The sequence below is a fragment of the Thamnophis sirtalis genome, unplaced genomic scaffold, assembly GCF_051295495.1.
Source record: "Thamnophis sirtalis isolate CommonGarterSnake01/CBP01778 unplaced genomic scaffold, rThaSir2_p1.2 scaffold_4, whole genome shotgun sequence".
In the NCBI taxonomy this organism is placed as follows: domain Eukaryota; kingdom Metazoa; phylum Chordata; class Lepidosauria; order Squamata; family Natricidae; genus Thamnophis; species Thamnophis sirtalis.
This window is the reverse complement of record NW_028261384.1, coordinates 99,748,288-99,768,435: the sequence shown is the minus strand read 5'-3', so window position 1 is coordinate 99,768,435 and position 20,148 is coordinate 99,748,288. Positions and strand designations below refer to the sequence as shown.

General features: G+C 44.0%; 1 protein-coding gene across 2 annotated transcripts in view; it reads right to left on the bottom strand.

The window, feature by feature from the left end:
- Window positions 1-20,148, bottom strand: part of NPEPPS (aminopeptidase puromycin sensitive) — a 115,673-nt gene that overhangs the window by 8,207 nt on the left and 87,318 nt on the right. For both annotated transcript variants that reach the window (XM_014064280.2, XM_014064281.2), the window contains exons 18-22: window positions 12,635-12,777; window positions 12,170-12,226; window positions 10,402-10,509; window positions 7,249-7,404; window positions 7,117-7,164 (exon numbers count right to left, since the gene is read on the bottom strand). In XM_014064280.2, the coding sequence (XP_013919755.2) occupies window positions 7,117-7,164; window positions 7,249-7,404; window positions 10,402-10,509; window positions 12,170-12,226; window positions 12,635-12,777 (512 nt within the window). The remainder of the gene's footprint in view (window positions 1-7,116; window positions 7,165-7,248; window positions 7,405-10,401; window positions 10,510-12,169; window positions 12,227-12,634; window positions 12,778-20,148) is intronic.

Here is a 20,148-nt window from a genome sequence, read left to right as displayed (position 1 = left end):
AGAACAACACAGTCTAGAAGGGGGGCGGGGACAGAGTAACAGAGCTCGCCAAAGCATTTCTTTCCTGAATCACTAGCTTATTTTGTATTACACTGCATTCTTCCTTTTCAGTTCCACAAAACTGTGTTTTAAAAGAGTAACTGGAAAGACAAAGTGTCTATTATTGAGAAATATCCACTGACTGAGAAATAAGGCACTATGGAGATTTAAATCATTTGTGTGATGATGTCATCACAGAAATAATTTAATTCATTTTACTGATTAATTACCTAACTTCCAAACAACTCTGGGTGGCTTATCACTAGAAATAAAAATGTATTTATAAGAAAGTATAAACAATATTACGTAACTTATGTCATTTGCTACCATATGCATGACATAATTCATTCAAATTACCATTCAAATTATCATTTGAATGAATGGGTAATTTATCATGGATAATTGTATAATGACATCATTATGCAAATGAGTTAAGTGTCTATATCAATGTTCAAGTAAAATGAGGTTGAATTGAAATTGTTCTTCTAGAATTCCAGGAAAGCTATCCATTATTCTATTTTTTTTTTAAAAAACTAAACTTTATTTCTACTTCTCCATAGGATATGAAAGAATAATTCAGCTGCATTTTGAAGCAGTATACTTTGGATACTGTTTGTTCCCCAATTATTGCTAAATAATTTGTAGGATAGCTATAGCACTTAGATTTATATACCGCTTCAGTGCTCATTCATCACTTCATCACAGTGCATGAATACTAGTAGCTGTAGTTCTGTTTCCTAATGATTTTAGAATAGGGGTGGGAACAGTTCACTTATATTTATTACCCAAATAAACAGTTATTTAGCAAAATCAATATATAATCATAAAAAATATTCATTGAAACTTCTATATCATTCCAGTATATAAAGTAGGGCGTTGGTTCTTACCTGATATGCTCCTTCTCTGGGCAGGTGGAGACAGCGGTCATGCATGGGTTAACTCAGCCAGTAACCAGTAGAACTGAGTCTACCAAAGTGATGTCATTGCCTCTGAGGAGTGTGTTCCTACTTTTCTTGACGAAGGAGATAAGTAGAGTACTGTGCTCTATTCAATTGCTCTCAATCCCCTGATGCTACAGGCTACCTTCCGGATGTCCCTCTGTGAACTAGATCAGAGTCTGAAGGGTGGGGATGACCGCTGTCTCCGCCTGCCCAGAGAAGAGGCGTATCAGATAAGAACCAACGCCCCATTCTCCTAAGTTAGTGGAGACAGCAATCATGGGACGTACCAAAGCTAGGCCTGTCCCAGGGAGGGAGGGAGACTTGAAGAGGAGTTTGAAGAGGGAAGAACGTGTTGCAGGACATGCCTTCCAAATGCCACATCCACCGAAGCGTATCTATCCACCTTATAATGGTGGATAAAGGGAGTAGTAGTAGTCCAGGTGGCCACCTTGCAGATCTCCTCCACCGAGGTCTGTCTTGCCCACACCATTGACGTGGCCGCACTGCGTGTGGAATGCGCCATGATGTTGGATGGAGGAGTGAGGTGATGTGCCAGGTAGGCTCTTGAAATGGCAGATCGGATCCAGCGCCCAACCATAGAGGGAGAAGCCTTCAGCCCCTTGTTTGTGGGATGGAAAGATATGAAGAGTGCTTTGGTGCACCTGAAGACAGCCGTCTTGGCGATATAGATCTTAAGAGCCCATCTCGCATCTAACTTGTGCCATTTGTGTTCAAGTCTGTGAGAAAGGATTAGGGCAGTAATTTAGAAGAGTGGGGTCTAGAGATCAATGAAAGGCCGAATTTACCTTTGGGACAAAGGTGGGATCAAGGTGAAGGACCACACGGTCCGGGTGAAATACACACAGGTCAGATCGGAAAGAGCCACCAATTCCGAGATCCACCATGCAGACATGATGGCCACCAGAAAGGTTGTCTTCAGCAAAGAGGCAGACCTGAGAGGTTCGAAGGGCAGTTCCGTGAGAAAGTCAAGGACTTTGTCAAGATCCCATGAGGGGAACCGCTGTATGACAGGTGGGCAGAGATTAGACGCACCCACACTTAATGAATCAGCGGACATGAAGGTGCAAGAGGCTCATCCCGGATAAGTGAGAGAACCAAAGAGAGAGCTGACACCTGTCGCCACAGAGTGTTTGGTGAGAGTCCCTTATCAAGCCCCTGTTGTAAAAATTCCAAAACCTGGGAATCCCGAGAAAGGCACCAAGTAATGAAAGTCTGCCACGTTGATTCATAGATTCTGTTAGTGGCTGGGCGGCGAGAAGCCTGAATAGTCCAAATTACAGTCTCAGAGAGGTTTGCCACCCTAAGACCGCCCACTCAGCCTCCATGTGGTCAGGCGGAGCTAGGGCAGGTCGGGATGGTGAATGGAGCCCTGATAGAGAAGGGACGGTATCATTGGGAGACGCCACACAGGACCTACTCAGAGATTGACCAGGTCCGCATACCAGGGTCGGGGCGGCCAATGAGGGCAATAAGGATGAGTTCGGCCTCTTCCTCTATCATTTTCCAGATCACCCTCTGTATCAGGGGGAAGGGAGGGAAGATGTATAGGAGACCGTGAGGCCACCTGCACCTTAGGGCATCCGTTCCTTCTGTGCCTGGTGTCGTGTAATGTGTCAGGTACCTGGGCAGCTGCTTGGTGGATGCCATTGCGAATAGGTCTAGTAGTGGAGTCCCGCACCTGGATCACAGCTGTCTGAAGATGCGACCGTTCAGGCTCCATTCCGCAGAATCAATTGTTGTGCGGCTCAACCAGTCTGCCTGGGAGTTGTCGGTGTCTGAGATGTGTTCGGCGTGGAAACAGCAAAACGTAGACTCCATAAGAGAGATCGCCCTCATCCTGCCTTGGCAGTTGACATGAGCCTTGGCTGTTGCGTTTTCTGTCCGAATCAGTACGTGTGGGTTGCGAGGACTGGAATTGAAGGAGGGCCAGATGGATGGCTCTCAACTCTAGCCAATTCATACTGTGGGAAAGGTCGGAGTCGGCCAAGAGACCCTGAGCCACTTGATCTTCCAGGTGAGCGCTCCACCCCATTAAATTCGCGTCCATCGTGACTACAAGACATGGAGGATCCCTGAAAAGGGACCCCTGAGAAATGGCTGGGGAGATCCACCAATCCAGAGATTGGATTACCTCTGGAGTCAAACTGACTTTCACTAGGGAACAGCTGCTGTTGGGTTTCTGGAACGGGAGAAGAAACCACTGAAGGCAGTGGCTGTGAAGCCATGCCCAAGGGTCAATAGAGAAGCATGAGACCATCTTCCCCAGCAGTTGAGACAGCTGGAGAAGAGGGACTCGTTGGCCAAGTCTCTGAGGATGATCTGGCGTTCCCGGAACAGGAAGACCTTTCCCTGGAGATACCGAAGAGTCTGCTTGCGTGACCTGGACAATAGGAGAATATCGTCCAGGTAACAAAAAATCTGAATGTGTCTGGCTCGTAAGTGGGCGGCTATGACTGACAGGAGCTTGGTGAACACCCTCGGGGCCGATAACAGCCCGAAGGGGAGGGCCCGATACTGAAAGTGACGGCCCGCATAGGCAAAGCGCAGGAATTGTCTGGTTGCTTGTGAATGGGCACGTGGAGGTAAGCCTCTGTGAAGTCCCCTGATGTGAGGAGATCGTGTTTGAGCACACTCTCCAGGATTTACAGGAGAGTGCATCTTGAATCGCCTGTACCTGATAAATCCATTTAGAAATTTGAGATTGAGGATTGCTCTCCAATCCCCTGAAGACTTCGGCACGATAAAGAGACAAGAGAAAAAAACCCGTCCCACCTGGCCTGGAGGCACAGGTTGAATGGCCCAAATGTGGAGCAGATGATGGATGGCCTGCTCTACAAGGAGCCTCTTGTGGGGATCTCTGGAGATTGGGCACATGACGAAGTGGTTCGGAGGGCTGGAGCGCAAGTCCAAAAGAAGGCCGAATCTGATGGTGGACCTGATCCACACATTGTTGGTGATGTCGTCCCAACGGTCCGCGAAGGCTGACAGATGTCTCCCAATCGGGAGATCCTCCAAGCAGTCACTTCTGCCTCTTATAGGGGCGGTTGGTATTGTCCCTGAATAACTTTCTGGGCTGGAATCTCTGGTTGTTTTTGCTTGATCTGTTGGAGAAGGAAGGGCGCTGTTTGGGAGGGGCCTGACGTTGCGGACGGGAGTTGGAGAAACCCCCGTCCTGCCCATGAAAGGGCTGCCTACAATAAAAGGACTGTCTTCAACCCTCCTGCTTCTTGATGGCTGGTTGAAGGACCACCTGCCACTGCTTAAGCCAAAGGAGCCGGCGGGTACAATAATACAATAGCAGAGTTGGAAGGCACCTTGGAGGTCTTCTAGTCCAAGCCCCTGCCTAGGCAGGAAACCCTATACCGTTTCAGACAAATGGCTATCCAACATCTTCTTAGAGACTTCCAGTGTTGGGGCATTCATAACTTCTGGAGGAAAGCTGTTCCACTGATTAATTGTTCTAATCAGTAGTCATAGTGATAGAGGTAGTGATAGAGGATGCTATGGCTTTGGACGCAAACCGGGCTGCGTCTAAGGAGGCATCTGGGGTGTATTCCAGGGCTGCCTTCAATTTGTTAATGTCCCTGCGAGCCATAGAATCCCAGGCCAGAAGTCTCCCCTAAGCTGTAGCCATAAGAGGGCAGAGCGACTAAAGAAGAGGCAGATGTAGCTGCCCTGACGGCCCAAGCCGAGGCCTGGTGACCCTTGACCAGTTTGTTCTACTCTCTTGTTTTCAAGGTGAAGGATCTCCTCAGGAGCTGCTGAGGCTGTGTTAGGAGAGGACAAGCTAATTACCGTTAAGTCAATAGAAGGTACCTCTAAAGTCTTGGTGAGCTCTGGTCCCACATTATACAGGCACTTGTCCAAGGTACTGGGGAGAGGAGCTGTACCTGGTGATGCCCATTGGTTCTGGACCACGTCTATGAAGAGGCTGGACGATGGAATCACCTCCAATTCCACCTTAGGCTGGATGAAGAGCGGGTCAGTGGTGTCTGCTTTGTCTGCATCCCTTCCCTGAGGCCCCTAGGGTGAAGGGATGCCAGCGATCTTTTTGGCCTTAAAGAGAAGAGAACGAAGGACAGCAGGCTTAAAGAGACTGACAAAGGTAAGTGGATTGCGGAAAGGCCCTCGTCTTATGAAAGATCTGAATCCCGTGTAGGGCGTTCCTCCTCTCTGAAAAGAGATGGCTGGCTGGACGTGCCTAGTAACTCCTGTGATGAAGAGGCCGAAAGATCACCATTCCTGCGCCTGGAACTAGAAGAAGACGCAGACCTGCATGGAGTAGAATGGTTAGAAATCCTGTACTTAAGATCTGCTGCTATGCCCTGCTCAATGGCCTCAGAGATGATATCACCCGTGCCAGGTGAGTAAGAACAGCGGTGGCAGGAGGGGGGGAGATGTCCTCCTGGTACAAGGGCTCCCCATCTGGAGTGACACTCCTGTCACCTTCGGATTCCTCCCCACTATAGCCCAGATCGTCTGCGCCCCTGGGTTCCTCAGGCTGAATAATGGAAACTGCAGGAGAGAGATCATCCTCCAAATCAGAAGATAGGTCAGGAGGAGGGCTAGGCCGGACAGGCCTCCGGGGCGGAAACAGATGGGATTCTGTGTGTTTGGACTTGCCTCTGACCTTTCTAGGAGTTACCTGAGTGGCATTGCCATCTTCCTGAAAAGGTGGATTGGCTGCGTTCCTGTAATTAGGCCTGGAAGTCTTGGAAGGGGGCGCAGTGGGAGAAGCCTCCGGGGCAGGTCTGTGCCTATGGGTCCCAGATGAAGGAGGCTTGGTGGTGGGAGCAGGAGCCAAGATGGTTGGTGGTACTTGTGAATCCTGGGCAGGAGAGGAGGCCATGGTCTGTACTCACGACTGTGAAGTTCCGAAGGAGGGATTCAAAATGGCCACCAGAGCTTCTTCATGCTAAAACAAAATGGCCGCTGAGGCTACCGAGCCTATGGGCCAGGCACCACAAGGTAGCTGAGGCTGCAGAAGGAGAGAGGGCGGTGAGGGCCCTGCGGAGAACCTGTGGAGGTGCTGGGGACAGCAGTGGTGATCTAGCGGCGGCGGGAGCACTTGCCAGCAGCGGTGGTGTGTAGTGGCAGTGCGTTCCCGGTGGTGGTGGCAGCATTCGGCAGCATTGGTGGCGTTCCGCGGCAAGAGAGAGCCAGCAGAGGCTGTAGCACTAAGTAGGGCCTCCAATGGCCAGTGCTAGGCAACGCTGTATTCAGGAAAGCCTTGCAAAGCCTCGTGGAAGTCAGGAGACCCTAAGCCTTCAAATAAACCCTGGCAGTACCTTTTAAGAAGCTCTGGGGCTAATTGAGAGCCCAGGCTCCAAGAGGACCTATGGACGACGATCTGTCCTTCCCTAGGAATTTAGAAGTCAATCTTTTTATAGAATAAGCCAATTAAATCAATTTAGATTAGTCAATTAAAAATACTTGAGAGAAAAGTTGAGGAGAGAGCAATTAGCATAGCCAGTTCCAATCGAACTGAGTCTAAAAAAGCGGGATGACACTCCTCAGAGGCGATGACATCACTTTGGTAGACTCAGTTCTATTGGTTACTGGCTGAGTTAACCCATGCATGGCCACTGTCTCCACCAACTTAGGAGAATTCATTAGTATGAATGCAATACTAATAATTTAAACTTACATGAAGCTTGACTCTCAATGATTTTCCAAAGATGAAATTTACCAAGCCGCTGAATATTCTGCCCATCTTTTTTCTGATTTTAATTAAAACTAAGTTTTTATATGTTCATTTTCCTAAATCCCACAATGATTGTGGCAGAATGTAATCTACATAAGCCAGTAATTAGTCAATGATTTATTATTCCAAACTTTATGGGAAATTCCAGTGTTCTAGCTGATTAAATTACCTGGTAACCATGATATTTAGACTACAACTTCCGCACATCCTGGATAGCCTGAAATTGTAGTATAAATACCTAAATCTATAAATGCTAAGTCAGAGAACACAGTGCTGAGAGAGTCAAGGGCTAGAACTCCCTTACCCCATTCCCTCTTTCAGTGAGGATGGTGCAATAGAGGAAAAGAATCATTTCAATCATTGGCATGTAATCAGAAGGGCAGCACAAAGATATTGATTAAGTAGTCTTACCTTAACTTCTGAAGCCATTTTGTCAATTGCAAATCCATCCACTGATAGCTGAAAAAAGAAGCATGAACATAAAATTTGCCGTGAATTTTTAAAAAAAGCTTTATTGCCATAGCCAGGACTTTTTGTGCATACCTTTATTAGCCTGGATATTAAGAACCCTCCCTGGTAGCGATTGTAAAGTTCCTCCCAATTGTCTCTGACGAACTTCCAGGCAGCCTTTCTGCCCTGCTTGCTGCCTCCTGCAACTCCACCAATGACCGATACTGTGTCTTGAGGACGTACCTCTTCCTATAAATGAAATGTAGTAAACCAAGTTGATTTGAATCTATAAAATAAATAATCCTCCCCTCTTCCCCCTCTCTTTCTGACATATAAAATATAAATGAAAATTAAGACAATGAGAAAAAAAGGGTAAAGGGAAAAGGAAGAGGGAATAGAGTGAGGAAAAAGGGAAAAATCCCAAAACACTGACTTTCAACTTCGTTCAGTGCAGTAAGTTACGTGATAAAATTATAATATCAACTTTTTACTTATATACAAAAAGTAAGTACTAGATATTTCTATAACAACTATCTATTTAATCATCAAAATCCAAAATCAAAGCTTCATTTTTATCTCTTACAAGCAGAAAAATCCAGAAGATTTGAATTATATTCTTAGCATACCACACATATATAATTTGTACCAGGTTTGTTCTCCAGAATGGGTATGGTCTAGCAGAAATGGGGAGACCATCAATTCTGGTGCTCAGTAAAATTTAGAACTTGGGCATAAAATAGGTATTTGACTTTATTACTATCTTGTCTTGTTGGAATGCAAAGAGGTCTCTTCTTACAGAAAGAATACCTGTTCCAAGAGTCCTAAAAACCAATGGCAAATTCCATAAAGAGAAATAGAGGATGACCAGGAGTACAAAGACATGTGCCTCTGAGGAAGGCAGACATACGAGAGTGGCCAGAAAGGCATGCCCCTCACCTAGTCAGGGGTCAGAGCCCAAGGTAGTTGCTTCACTGTATAGTAATTTTGCTGTTCTCTTTCTATTTGCTTATAGAAATTCCAATATTTCAGGGACATCTGATGGTGCCACGAATGTCTGTCTTTTATACCACTCTTCAAATCAGTTGATAGACAGTGGTGGTGGCTAGGCATCTAGAAACCTACATGGTTTCTACTGTCATGATGAAAGCCTGAAATTCAAGAAATTTTCCCATTTAATTTCTAAGAGCAAAGATGTAACGAGCAGGAATCTGGATGTAGAAGTAGGCCTTGAGGCAAAATGTCCAGGTTTCTCAAATGTCACATGACCTCTCTGCTCGTTTCCAATAGAGTAAAGAGCCACAATCTTCCAGATCAGAATAGAGCAATTAAAAGCATTGATGCTTTGAGAATCTTTCCTTGCACACCACTCTGGATAGTATTAGAGTTGGTGGAAAGTACAGAGCAATCATCTAGCCACGGTACTATCAGAACATCAACCCCCTCTGCTCTGTTGACTTGAAATGTTGACAAAAAAAGCATCTCAGTTGTCTGTGGTCCATTGTGTGATGAGGTTTACTATCTTTTTGAAATCTCACAAAGTAATTCAGTTATTCATTTATGTATTCTGATACTGAGTGTATGTGTTTCTCTGCGCAAGTCATTACTTACATGGCCTCTTTCTGAAGGTCCTTGATCTGTTTCCACCCTGAACATTCACTCACTAAGTAAAAATATGCTATCAGAACTGGGTATATAGGCCTCAGCTGTAGTGGAGTGACACCTAGGAGTTCTTTAACAATTAATGATTGGACCACAATTCTTGCACTGAACTGTTTTGGAAATGGGCTCCTTATTTCATCAGCCTAATGCTTTTAATCACCTAATTCTTGATCAGTCCCAATGCAAAGACTGGGCTACCTTTCTTGGCACTCTTATGATCTGTCTCATTCGATTCCTCACAGGATCGAGGAAATCAAGGATTCAAAGCACAGGATCCTTTTTTGGCCCTTCTCTTTTTTCCTATGCTGCCTAGCCAGGACCCCTATTTTCCACATCTTTATTTTTCTTATTCCCATAGGTAGTCTTTTCTTCTTTTTCTTTCTTTCTTTTTTCCTTTCTCTCTCTCCTTCCTTCCTTCCTTCCTCTTTCTCTTTCATGTGGCACCCATCTCATCTACAGAAAACTTTTCTTTTTTTCCTTCTTGTATCTTTATGAAGAGCCTCAAAAGTAGGTTGACACTGAAGAAAGATATGATTTGCATGAGCTCTTGGAATAAGATAAGTGGTTTTCCTCTTTTCTTTCTTGCTCTGGAACAGTTTTGAGTCCTAACCAGTTGGTTTAGTATAGAACATCAGTTTTGAAGCTGCCTCACTTTGGAAGGTCAGGTTTAAAAGATCTGGAATTCACAAGTTTATGTAAGTATAGTGAACAAAAGTCTCTTTTCATAGCATTGAACCAATATGCTGGGTCTTGTTAAGTTTGTTTGATTTTACATCTCTGCTTTTCTATTAGGTATCAACCCACAGTAACCTGCCATATCACCAAATTTGGTAGGTCTTGATTTTCCCATCTTGATTCTAACTATGGAAAATAGGAAGAGCCAACTTATGTACTCACTTTAGATTCAACAGTGTGAATACTGTTGAACCACCTTTCTTGGCCACTATGGCAATCTAAGTATTGAAGGGCTGCCGCCGCCGCCTAGTCCTGGTTTAACAGTCAGGAGACTGCTGAAATTTGGCTTTTCAAAAAGGAATGAGGCTGGAAAGGGTTGATGCATCTGATGCTGCCTGTGCTTAGTCCAAAAAAAGATTCAGCCACACCCTAGAGGTTTCGATGCTGGCCTGTTTCCTCTGCTCCAATGCCTATAGAAGCTATTGTTCCTTAGTTGTGTTTAAGAAAGGGGAATGATGTCAGATGCTCTAGCTGGCCAAGCTTACTTTGGGGGCAACTTTAGATGAAGATACAAAAATGCAATTAATGTGAAATGTGAAAGAAACAGGACAGTTATTTCATTTTTACAACCCCTTTTCTGTTATTTTGTCTCATCCACCTCATATATCACGCTTACTCTGCATAATTTATTTGGGTCGTGCTAAGTTTCTGGAAGGACCAACAGCTGTTCAGTCTATCTCCTTTTCTTGGATTTCAAGCTTTGCTTATATATTAGTTCTATATATTTAAGGGGAAAAGGAGATGGAAAGCAGTATCCTCAGGATGCTGAAAATGGTACTAAATTTTCAATTCCATTCTTCTGTTGCTTCCAATGCATAGGATATAAACTTAGTGAAGTGGCATCTTACTCACTGAAAGTGCAAAAGTAAGAACTTTCTGTATTAATTCTGGCTGAGATATTGCACCAAGTACACGTTCTATTCTGTTCTTCTCTTCCTGCATATCAGCTTGCTTGTGGAGCTGCAAAAAACAAAATAACAATAGCAAATGGCAAGTGATATTAGACTTCTTCCTCCTTGTCATATTCTACTCTAAACTAGGACGAGAGAAGGTAAATTAGAAACCTCTCAGCTTCTCGACATTATGGCCAATGAGTAAAACACAAAGGAATATTTGCCAGTTAGTTGTGGGTGGGAATGTCATCAAAATTTGGCTACATTTCCCAGTACTGCAGTTGCAAGGTTTACAGCTGAACCAATAGATGATATATTATTTCTACACAATGGCTAAAGGAGCATTTCCCAAACTGTTTCCATTTATTTTACTTATGATATTTGTTTTGAACTATGCTATTTAAACATGTCACTTAGGTTGAAACTCTTCTGCAGAACTTAGTACAACCAGGGGTCAAGAAAAGTTACTCTGTAGTAGGAACACATCTTTGTCCCATGAACAGATGTGGAGACCAACTAGTTTGCTAAATTGAAAGGAAATATGTTTTAGAATGCAATATGATAGGCAAAAATGGTTAAAGTTGTGATATAAAGGGATAATTTGCAGCCTAAGATTTGTAAAAGGGCTCCTGATATGTAGCTTTCAAACAGAGATTCGGTCCTTTTCCTCAGAAGGAAGAAAGCAAGAAATTTAGATAAGCAAGTCAGCTCATCACCTATGACAATGAAAATCATAACCAGGAGCAATACTTTGGGAGGAAAATGAAATGCATATTAGGGAGTGGAAGACATATTTAAAAGAAAATATTTTGAAAATGAAAATGCCAAATCAACAGCCACAGCAGTCGAAAGCAGTTTCTTGATGAGATAGCAATAGCAATAGCAGTAGACTTATATACCGCTTCATAGGCCTTTCAGGCCTCTCTAAGCAGTTTACAGAGAGTCAGCATATTGCCCCCAACAATCTGGGTCCTCATTTTACCCACCTCGGAAGGATGGAAGGCTGAGTCAACCCTGAGCCGGTGAGATTTGAACCGCTGACCTGCTGATCTAGCAGTAGCCTGCAGTGCTGCATTTAACCACTGCGCCACCTTGGCTCTAAGATGGAAGTCATTTATGTCACCTATAATTTCCAATGGCAACATTGTTTTAAAAATTATCAATTTTAAATTACTGAGAGAAAAAACTGGATGAAAGATGGAGATCATGTTGGTGTGCTAAAATTCTCACTAGGCAAAACGAAGCTGAAAATCCAGCAACATCTAAAAGGCCACAGATTCCTTTGTTGTAATTGCCAATTTTCTCTAAAAAAAATTTTTATAATGTATGTTAGTTAATTACACGCTATAGCTTTTGGGGAGGTTTATCATTAAACAAGCCTTATTTAATTTATATAATTCATTTCTCCTCCATTCTCAGGAATGAATAATATAGCTAAATATGAGAGAAAGAGAGAGAGGGATTGAGGAGAGAAACTGAAAAATATTAACTAATATTTTAAATTATTCCATTGCAATGTGGGGGATCTAAGCATAATTTTAAACCTCTTCCACTGTAACTAATAATATTTAAAATTGACTATGTCTAAGGCTATCTACTGTTATTATCATGGGACAGAGCAAAGTTTACAATAATTAAAACTGCAAGGCCCCTATGAGCATCTTGCACGCTAATACAGTATATTATCCATAAATTTTTACATGCCCAGAAATACAAAGCATACTTACCTTTAGCATAGTATCTAAGGTTATACTGTCACCATATTTCAAAACAGTTACATATACCTGGGGAAAAAATAATTTTAATGTAAAGAAAGCTTCCTGTTGGCGTATTCCTATCAGTCAACTTAGAACATTCTTCCCTTTTTACATTTCAGCCTCCAAAAGTTTAATCTGTCTCTGTTCAAAGCTCATCTAAGGAATTAAAACAAAAATATGCAACTATTATACTAACATTTATCCTATGGAGATTGTGGTTATATCTAACATTTTATGGAAAAGAAATCGTAGACTGGGGAGAGCTGATGGAAAACTGCTTAAAAAGACATTACTGTTACATCACTAGGAAAGTACCAGAAGCAGAGTAAATTACATGTTAACTCAGCTCTGTATGAAAGGCAGAATTTGAATCAAGATGATTTTGTGAAAAATTTAGATAACTATTACTAAACAAAATGTTTGAAAGCAACTTACAGAACTCCTTAGATCAGCAGACAGGACGTGCTTCCCTTCCACATGATCTTTGAACCGTCGTCGAGCTTCTTCCAATGTTGCCTTATGTCCAGCTTTTCCAAGCTTGCCCAAAACTAAACCTCTCAGAAGTGCATCTAGATGACCTAATGGAAAATAAAAAGAAATAAGAACGTTATATTTTTAAAAAACCTTATCATACATATATAGTATGAATCTGATCTGATCACAGACTCTGAACTGAAAAGGACTCTCAAAATCTTGAGCATGAAATCTATGAAATGTTCTATAAAATATTCAGTTCTTAATTTCCTATAATTTCAACAATGTTCTTTCAGCAACTATCATGAATGCCAACATCAAAAGTTTATGTCCTAGACCTGCAAAAAACTTAAGTATTTTCCATGACATTTGTTGAATCGGGTAAAGGAAAGGCACATTCAGGCTAAAGGCAACAACAGCTCTTTATTAAGTCAGTAGCAACTATGTACAATCCGGCGAAGGTTCAGTCTGACAGCAGCTCTTTTATAGGGAGATGTCAGACCCTTCGACCAATCAGACTGAATCTCTGTTCCCACTGGAACAGAGGACCTTGGTGGAAACCATTGTAACTGATTCTGGTATCTAACACCCCTCCCCTCTTAGATGGTATCAACTGACTTGTGACATAGTCACGCAGGTAGGCAGGCTTTCTGGTAGCTCGCCCAGACCTGGGCAGTTCAGTTGTTGGGTGTTCTCCAGTCAGGTTGGACTGACCTGTTGACTCTGCAGCTTCGCCTGGTGGAAGTTCCTGGAACTTTTCCCAGGCCGCGGCTGGAGCTTCTAGAGCCAGTTCGCTTGGAGTGCGCTGTAGGCCTGCAACACTAGCAGATAAGTCCCCCAGCACCTTTGGGCTTGAGTTGTCTGTGTAAGGATTGACTTCATGCTCCTTTTGGCTAGGGCTATGGCTAATTCGTGCAGGAGTTACCTCTGGTTGTCTAAGATAGGAGGTGGAGAGGTGGCCACGGAGTTGGTCAATGTGCCGTCTCCAATTCCGACTGTCCTCGAGCTCTACTAGGTAAGAGTGAAGTCCGGTGATGCCAAGCACTGTGGCAGGAATCCACAGAGTTCCCCTGGCGTAGTTGTGGGAATAAACTGAATCCCCTACGCTAAAGTTCCTTATTTAGCTTGTTGAATCAGGGGGTGATACGGGGTATCAGGGGGTGATACGGCAGAGTAGTTTGGGTGTAGCCGGTCTAAGTGGGACCTTAGCCGGCAACCCATTTGAAGCTTGGAAGGGCTTGTCCCAGTGGTAGCACTTGGCGTGATGTACTGTATAAGAAGAAATCGATCAACCTGTGTTTGCCAATCTCCAGGGTCCATCCTGGAAAGGGACTCTTTTGCAGATCTCACCATTCTCTCTGCCTGACCATTGGAGGCTGGATGGAATGGAGCAACCAGGGCATGTCTGATTCCCCGTGCTGCTAAGTAAGTTGTTGATCTGCATGGCCGTAAATTTGGGCCCATTGTCAAAGACCAAGACATTGGGCAGGCCGTGAGTGGAGAAAAGTCTCTGTAGTGCCTTGTTGACTCCCTCCGCCGTGGTAGAGGTAATAAAGACTACTTCTAGCCATTTCGAGTAGGGAAAGTCTGGCCATGAACTGGGCCACCCTAGACCATGGTGCTTGAGGTCGTTCCCGCTCCTTAGCGGGCGCCTCTGAGGGAGTTGGTCTGGACTCCTGGCATAGTGTGCAGGTAGCCACCCATTCTTCTCTCTCTCTGTCCATGTTAGGCCACCACACATAATTCCTGGCCAAAGACTTCATCCTGACAATTTCAGGATGAAATTGTCAAGAGCCAAGGTGACGCAGTGGTTAAAAGCAGCACTGCAGGCTACTGCTAGATCAGCAGGTCAGCGGTTCAAATCTCACCGGCTCAGGGTTGACTCAGCCTTCCATCCTTCCGAGGTGGGTAAAATGAGGACCCAGATTGTTGGGGGCAATATGCTGACTCTCTGTAAACCGCTTAGAGAGGCCTGAAAGGCCTATGAAGCGGTATATAAGTCTACTGCTATTGCTATTGCTATTGCTATTCAGGATGCCCTACGTACAAAGCCTCTAATACTGCAATGCGCAGTTTGGGTGGAACAACAACCTGGTCCCCCCACAGTAGACAATAGTTTATTACAGACAATTCAACCCATTTGCAGTAAAACATTTTAAATTCGGACCCAACAGGCCCCCCTGGGCCATCCCCTTCACGCCCAGTTCAAAACTTGTTTGAGTATAGCGTCTCTAGCAGAGTGGCAGGCAACGTCAGTAGACGAGACAGGACCAGTCTCTAGGCAGTCAATGAGGAGGATTGGCATCTCGGGGATAGGGTCTGCAAGCAGTTCAGGTAGTGGGCATCGACTCAAGGCATCGGCATGCCCAATGTAGAGCCAGGTTGATGGACAAGGCGATAACTGTAGGCCGCGAGGAAGATTGTCCATCTGGTCATTCGCGGTGACAAAGAAGCAGGAGTAGGCCGGTCCCCAGCCAGCAAGCCTAGAAGTGGTTTGTGGTCCGTGATGAGTTCAAAATCACGGCCATAGAGGTACTTTTAACGCCAGCAACTGCAGCCAGAGCCTCACGGTCCAGTTGGCTGTAGTTCCACTCGGCAGCAAACAAGGTTTGCGAGTAATAGGCGATAGGCACCTCAGTTCCATTTGGCATGCGGTGGCTGAGGATGGCTCCGATGCCGAAGAGGGAAGCATTGTACGCAAGAACAAGTGGCAGGGTCTGGCTGTATTGGATCAAAAATGTGTCTGCTGCCAGCAGTCTCTTCACCATGGCAAATGCGGCTGCTTCGGCTTTGCCCCAGGACCACTTTGCGTTCTTTGCAATTCATCAATGTAACGGTTCAACAACTATGGTTTTCTGTTTGTTAAGGAGCCCGAGGAATGCCTGCAGCTCTGTCTGATTGCGAGGTGTAGGGGTATCCTGGATTGCCTTAATTTTTTTGTCGGTCGGGTGAATCCCAGAGCCATTGATGAAGTACCCCAGGAATTCAACCCTTGGCACATTAATTTGGCATTTTTCCTTTTTGAGGCAGAGGCCTTCTTCTCTGATTCTGGCCAGAACAGATCTCAATCATAATTGTGCCTTATTTGCAGTCGATACCAAGATGTCGACGAGTCCTGGAATCCCCTGCAAAAGCTGTTCCATAACGCTTTGGAACAGTCCAGGGGCGATACTAACTCCAAATTGTAGGCAGTTACATTTGAATGCACCCCTGTGCATCACAATGATTTGGGCCTCCGCTGTGGTGCCATCTACAGGCAACTGCAGGTATGTCTGTGCCATGCCTAATTTTGCGAAAAAATTTCCGGGGCCTAATGAATGTAGTAAATGCTGTACATTGGATACAGGATAAGCGCTTTGTTGCAAAGCTTTGTTTATCATGCATTTGTAGTCTGCGCAGATGCAGACTGACCCATCAGATTTGACAGGTGTCACAACAGGTGTTTCCCAGTGTGTGTGATCTACTGGCTCTAGGATTCCCTGGCCTATTAATTTGTCCAGTTCCAAATCAATTTTAGGGCGAAGAGCAAAAGATACTCTCCTGGGTTTTAGCCTGATGGGGGATACATTGGGGTCCAAATTAAAGGATATTGGGGTCCCCACATACCTAGACCGGGGCCGAAGACGTCCTCAATTCCTTAAGGAGTTCCCCAGTGCTTTTGTCTTGTATGGCATTGATTCTGGTCACTTCTAGGCCCAGGGCTTCGAACCAGTCAAGCCCCAGGAGACTCTGCAGGTTCAAACGCAGTTTGAATTTTCACACCAGCTTGGTGCAGTCACTGCGCATGCAGTAGCTGTCATCTTCACACTCTGAGCCTTCAGGCTCTATAGCCTTGCGATGCATGCCTGCGCTTTTCCGCACGCTTTTAGTTGACTACCGTCACTGGTAGCTGGCTGCAGAAAGAATTGCACCCAGAAGGTGCCCTGGCCCATGATGGGGGCTCGGTTCCCCTGGTAGTCGCGAAGGCGGATGTCAGGAACCCGTAGATGCTGCTTCTTGAGGCTAGGGATAGCCTACTTGAGTACTGCCCAAGCATTATGATCAGGGATGACCCAGCGTCAATCTCCATTTCACATGGAGAGTCCTCGATGAGGACTGTGACCTTCAGCTTTTTTGGCTGCTTCGTGCAGACTTGGCCTATGGAGGTGTGGTAGTGACTCTGGTGTCACCTTCTGTTTGCCTTGGTGGTGGCTGCCATGCCCCTTGGTTGGGCCTCTGCTGGCGGTTAGGTCGGTTTCTGGGCTTCCAGGTTGTAGCGGGGTGATCGTTCCTGCAAACCTTGGCGCTGTGCCCCTTTCAATTGCAGCGTTGGCAGATTGCATCGTGGGAAACGGCAATGTGATCTGAGATGATCTCCGCAGCCGGCGCAAGGCGGCAAACACGGTTTGAATTTTCACGCCAGCATGGTGCGGTCACTGCACATGCAGTCGCTGTCATCTTCACACTCTGAGCCTTTAGGCTCTATTGCCTCGCGATGCACACCTGTGCTCTTCCGCGCACTTTTAGGACTGTTTTGGCACTGCAGGGTTTCCATCGATTTAACGGCGGACTCAGTGGCTCTGACTTCATCTAGAGCGATTTGAAGCGTCAGGTTAGATTTCGCTAGTAGCCTCCTCTGCAGGTCAATGTCCCTAACACCGCATATGATGTGGTCAAGTGGCAGTTCATCAAGATCTCTAAACTCGCAGTACACTGCGGCCTTTCTAAGTGCCACAAGGCATTCATTGATGGATTCACCCTCTTTCTACTTGCGAATGTTAAATTTGTGCCTTTTGACATGTTTAGACAGTCTGGGAGCGTAGTGTATCCTCAGCGTCTGTTGTAACACCGACCAAGCCACCGATTGGAGTGGTGTTGGCTTGGAAAAGTCTTTTGCAGTCTTGAACATTTCTTGTCCGCAATAGCTCAGGAACATGTTCTTTTTTTGGCCTTCAGAAAGGCCCATGAGGTTGTTGGCTTTGAGGAAACAGTCGAACCTCAGCATGTAGGATTTCCAGTGCTCAGTGACTGGGTTGTACAGAGTCGGTGGGGTGTGCATGGCCATCTTGTGTCTCTGAGGGCATCTGAATTAGCCACTCAAAAGACGGCTGCTTGATGCCGCACTGAGCTCCGGGCTGGATTCACTTGCTGAATTGTTGTGCTCTTTTTGTTTGCCTAGTTGCCTTCTGATCCCATCCACGTCGCCAGTGTTGGATCAGGTAAACGAAAGGCACACTCAGGCTTAGGCAACAACAGCTCTTTATTAAGTCAGTAACAACTATGTACAATGCAGCGAAGGTTCAGTCTGACAGCAGCCATTTTATAGGGAGCTGTCAGACCCTTCGACCAATCAGGTTGAATCTTTGTTCCCGTCGGAACAGAGGACCTCGGTGGAAACCATTGTAACTGATTCTGGTATCTAACAACATTGATATGAAATATGTGAATATGAATAGTATTAATGAGAAAAAGTGAACTTAACACCAATGTTTTGAATAAAGGGTTTATCTGGATTGAATCGTCAAAGAAAACCATGCTGAAATGTAACAGAAGCAACATGCTTTAGAGCGGTACTATCAGTTGAACTGCAGCCTACAGTATATTTCACTGTAAATGCTTGTCTGATATTCTGATTAGGTTCCAATGATATGCTAAGATATATTGTGATTTTTATGCATCAAATCATATATAGGCTTCAATCTATATAATCCTGTTTGTCCCAAGAAGGTGCTTTAGTTCTGGATGAGAAGCAAAACGTCTTCAAGGAAAAATAAAGTCTGTTTGCCTCTTGAAAAAGCAGCTTTGGGACAACAATGACTTGAATGACAGACATAATCCTATTTGATTTTGGCTAACGCAATCTGCCTAGAATTTGCTTGTTTTTAATAGCCAGCACTTTTTACCAGGATTAAAGAAGAGTTCTTAGTACTGCAATAAAGTAGAGTTACTCAAGAAACATCATTTCTGTTGCTCCATCATTGGGGTTTTTTTTCGGGGGGTGGGGGGAGATTCTAATGGGTAGATTTAAAGGTTAATCAGGATCACAAAGGAGTCATCTGTAGATCCAGTTGTCCTCTGCCACTCTGCAAGTTATTGCTCATCCTTATCAGGTCTTTGCACACCCTCACTGCATTTTTTTTTGATTGAAAGAAAAATCCAAAATGTAGAGGTAATAGAGGAATCAGGAATAATTGAATGAATTGTGAGATTAGTTCCTTGATCATATTTAAGCACATGATAATCTAATATCCTGATAAATGCGGCTTTGGTGATAGTTCATTGGGGATTTGAGCCCAGTATAAAACTGTTTTTGAATAGTGAGTACTCAAAGGGACAGACATATATGTAAATGTTTTGAAGACTTATTTTATTTATTTAAATATTTAAACCCCACTTTTAATAACAAAATATTTAAAAATTCCATACAATAATAATAAAACTGCAACAATAAAAATCAACAACTTGAGATAAATATATCTAGCCTAAAATTTAACTCAACTATAGCTAGAAATAATAATGCAATAAAATGAAACAATCACAAAAATCTCCAAGATAGTACATGGGTATTAGGCCTTTTATAAATGCCTAATCAAATGGATTTGTGATAGCAAACTAACTTAATAGCGGTATGAAACTATTATGAAAAAGGTTTTTTTACAATAGGTGAATAAAAGACAATCCTCTATTCCTGATTTTAAAATAGGGTCACGGTTTAAGACTAATTTAGTCATAAACAGTACAGAGTTTAAAAAATGGTTTCATCTTAGATTTGGAAATGTATAGTAAACTATCATAGGATAATATACAGGAATCTCTAGGTCCATCTACTTTGTCATACACCATCACTTAGATCAGGGCTGACAAACTCCCAGCCCATAGGCCGGATGAGTAACGTGCTGGTCACGCCCACACCCAGTTTAGCAGGGGGGGAGTCCCGATACATCATGTGACACCATGAAGACATGAGTTTGACACCCCTGACATAGATCACTTCATTCTGAATCAAGTGAAGTTTCTGTATTATCTTTAAAGAAAGCTTGGTATAAAGTGTATCAGTATATCATTTAGAAAACAAAAAGCAAAATTAACTTTCTCCAGATGGACCCATATATTGCATACAGCTTAAACTGATACAGCATATTCCTGGCTCCTACAACTAATTCAGCTTATCCAAATACTGTAAAATGCATGCGTCTTTCAAAGAAAGCATATCAAAGACTACTTGTGAATACCCAACCAGAGGATTTAGTTTGCAAGTCACAGTACTTCAGTGTTTCCTGAATTAAATGTCAATCTGTTCCCATTTACTCGGTTTTAGAACTCTGTATAGATTCTCTACAGTACACAAATGTAACCCAGAAGTATAGCTAGATATCATACACTTACTAATAACATTTCAACTCATGGCCCCAGATGACTATCTCCAACAATATCATCGTTTTCTTGAATGAATTCTCATCCACTTGAAGAGGAAAAAGAAATTTTGAAAGTGGCAC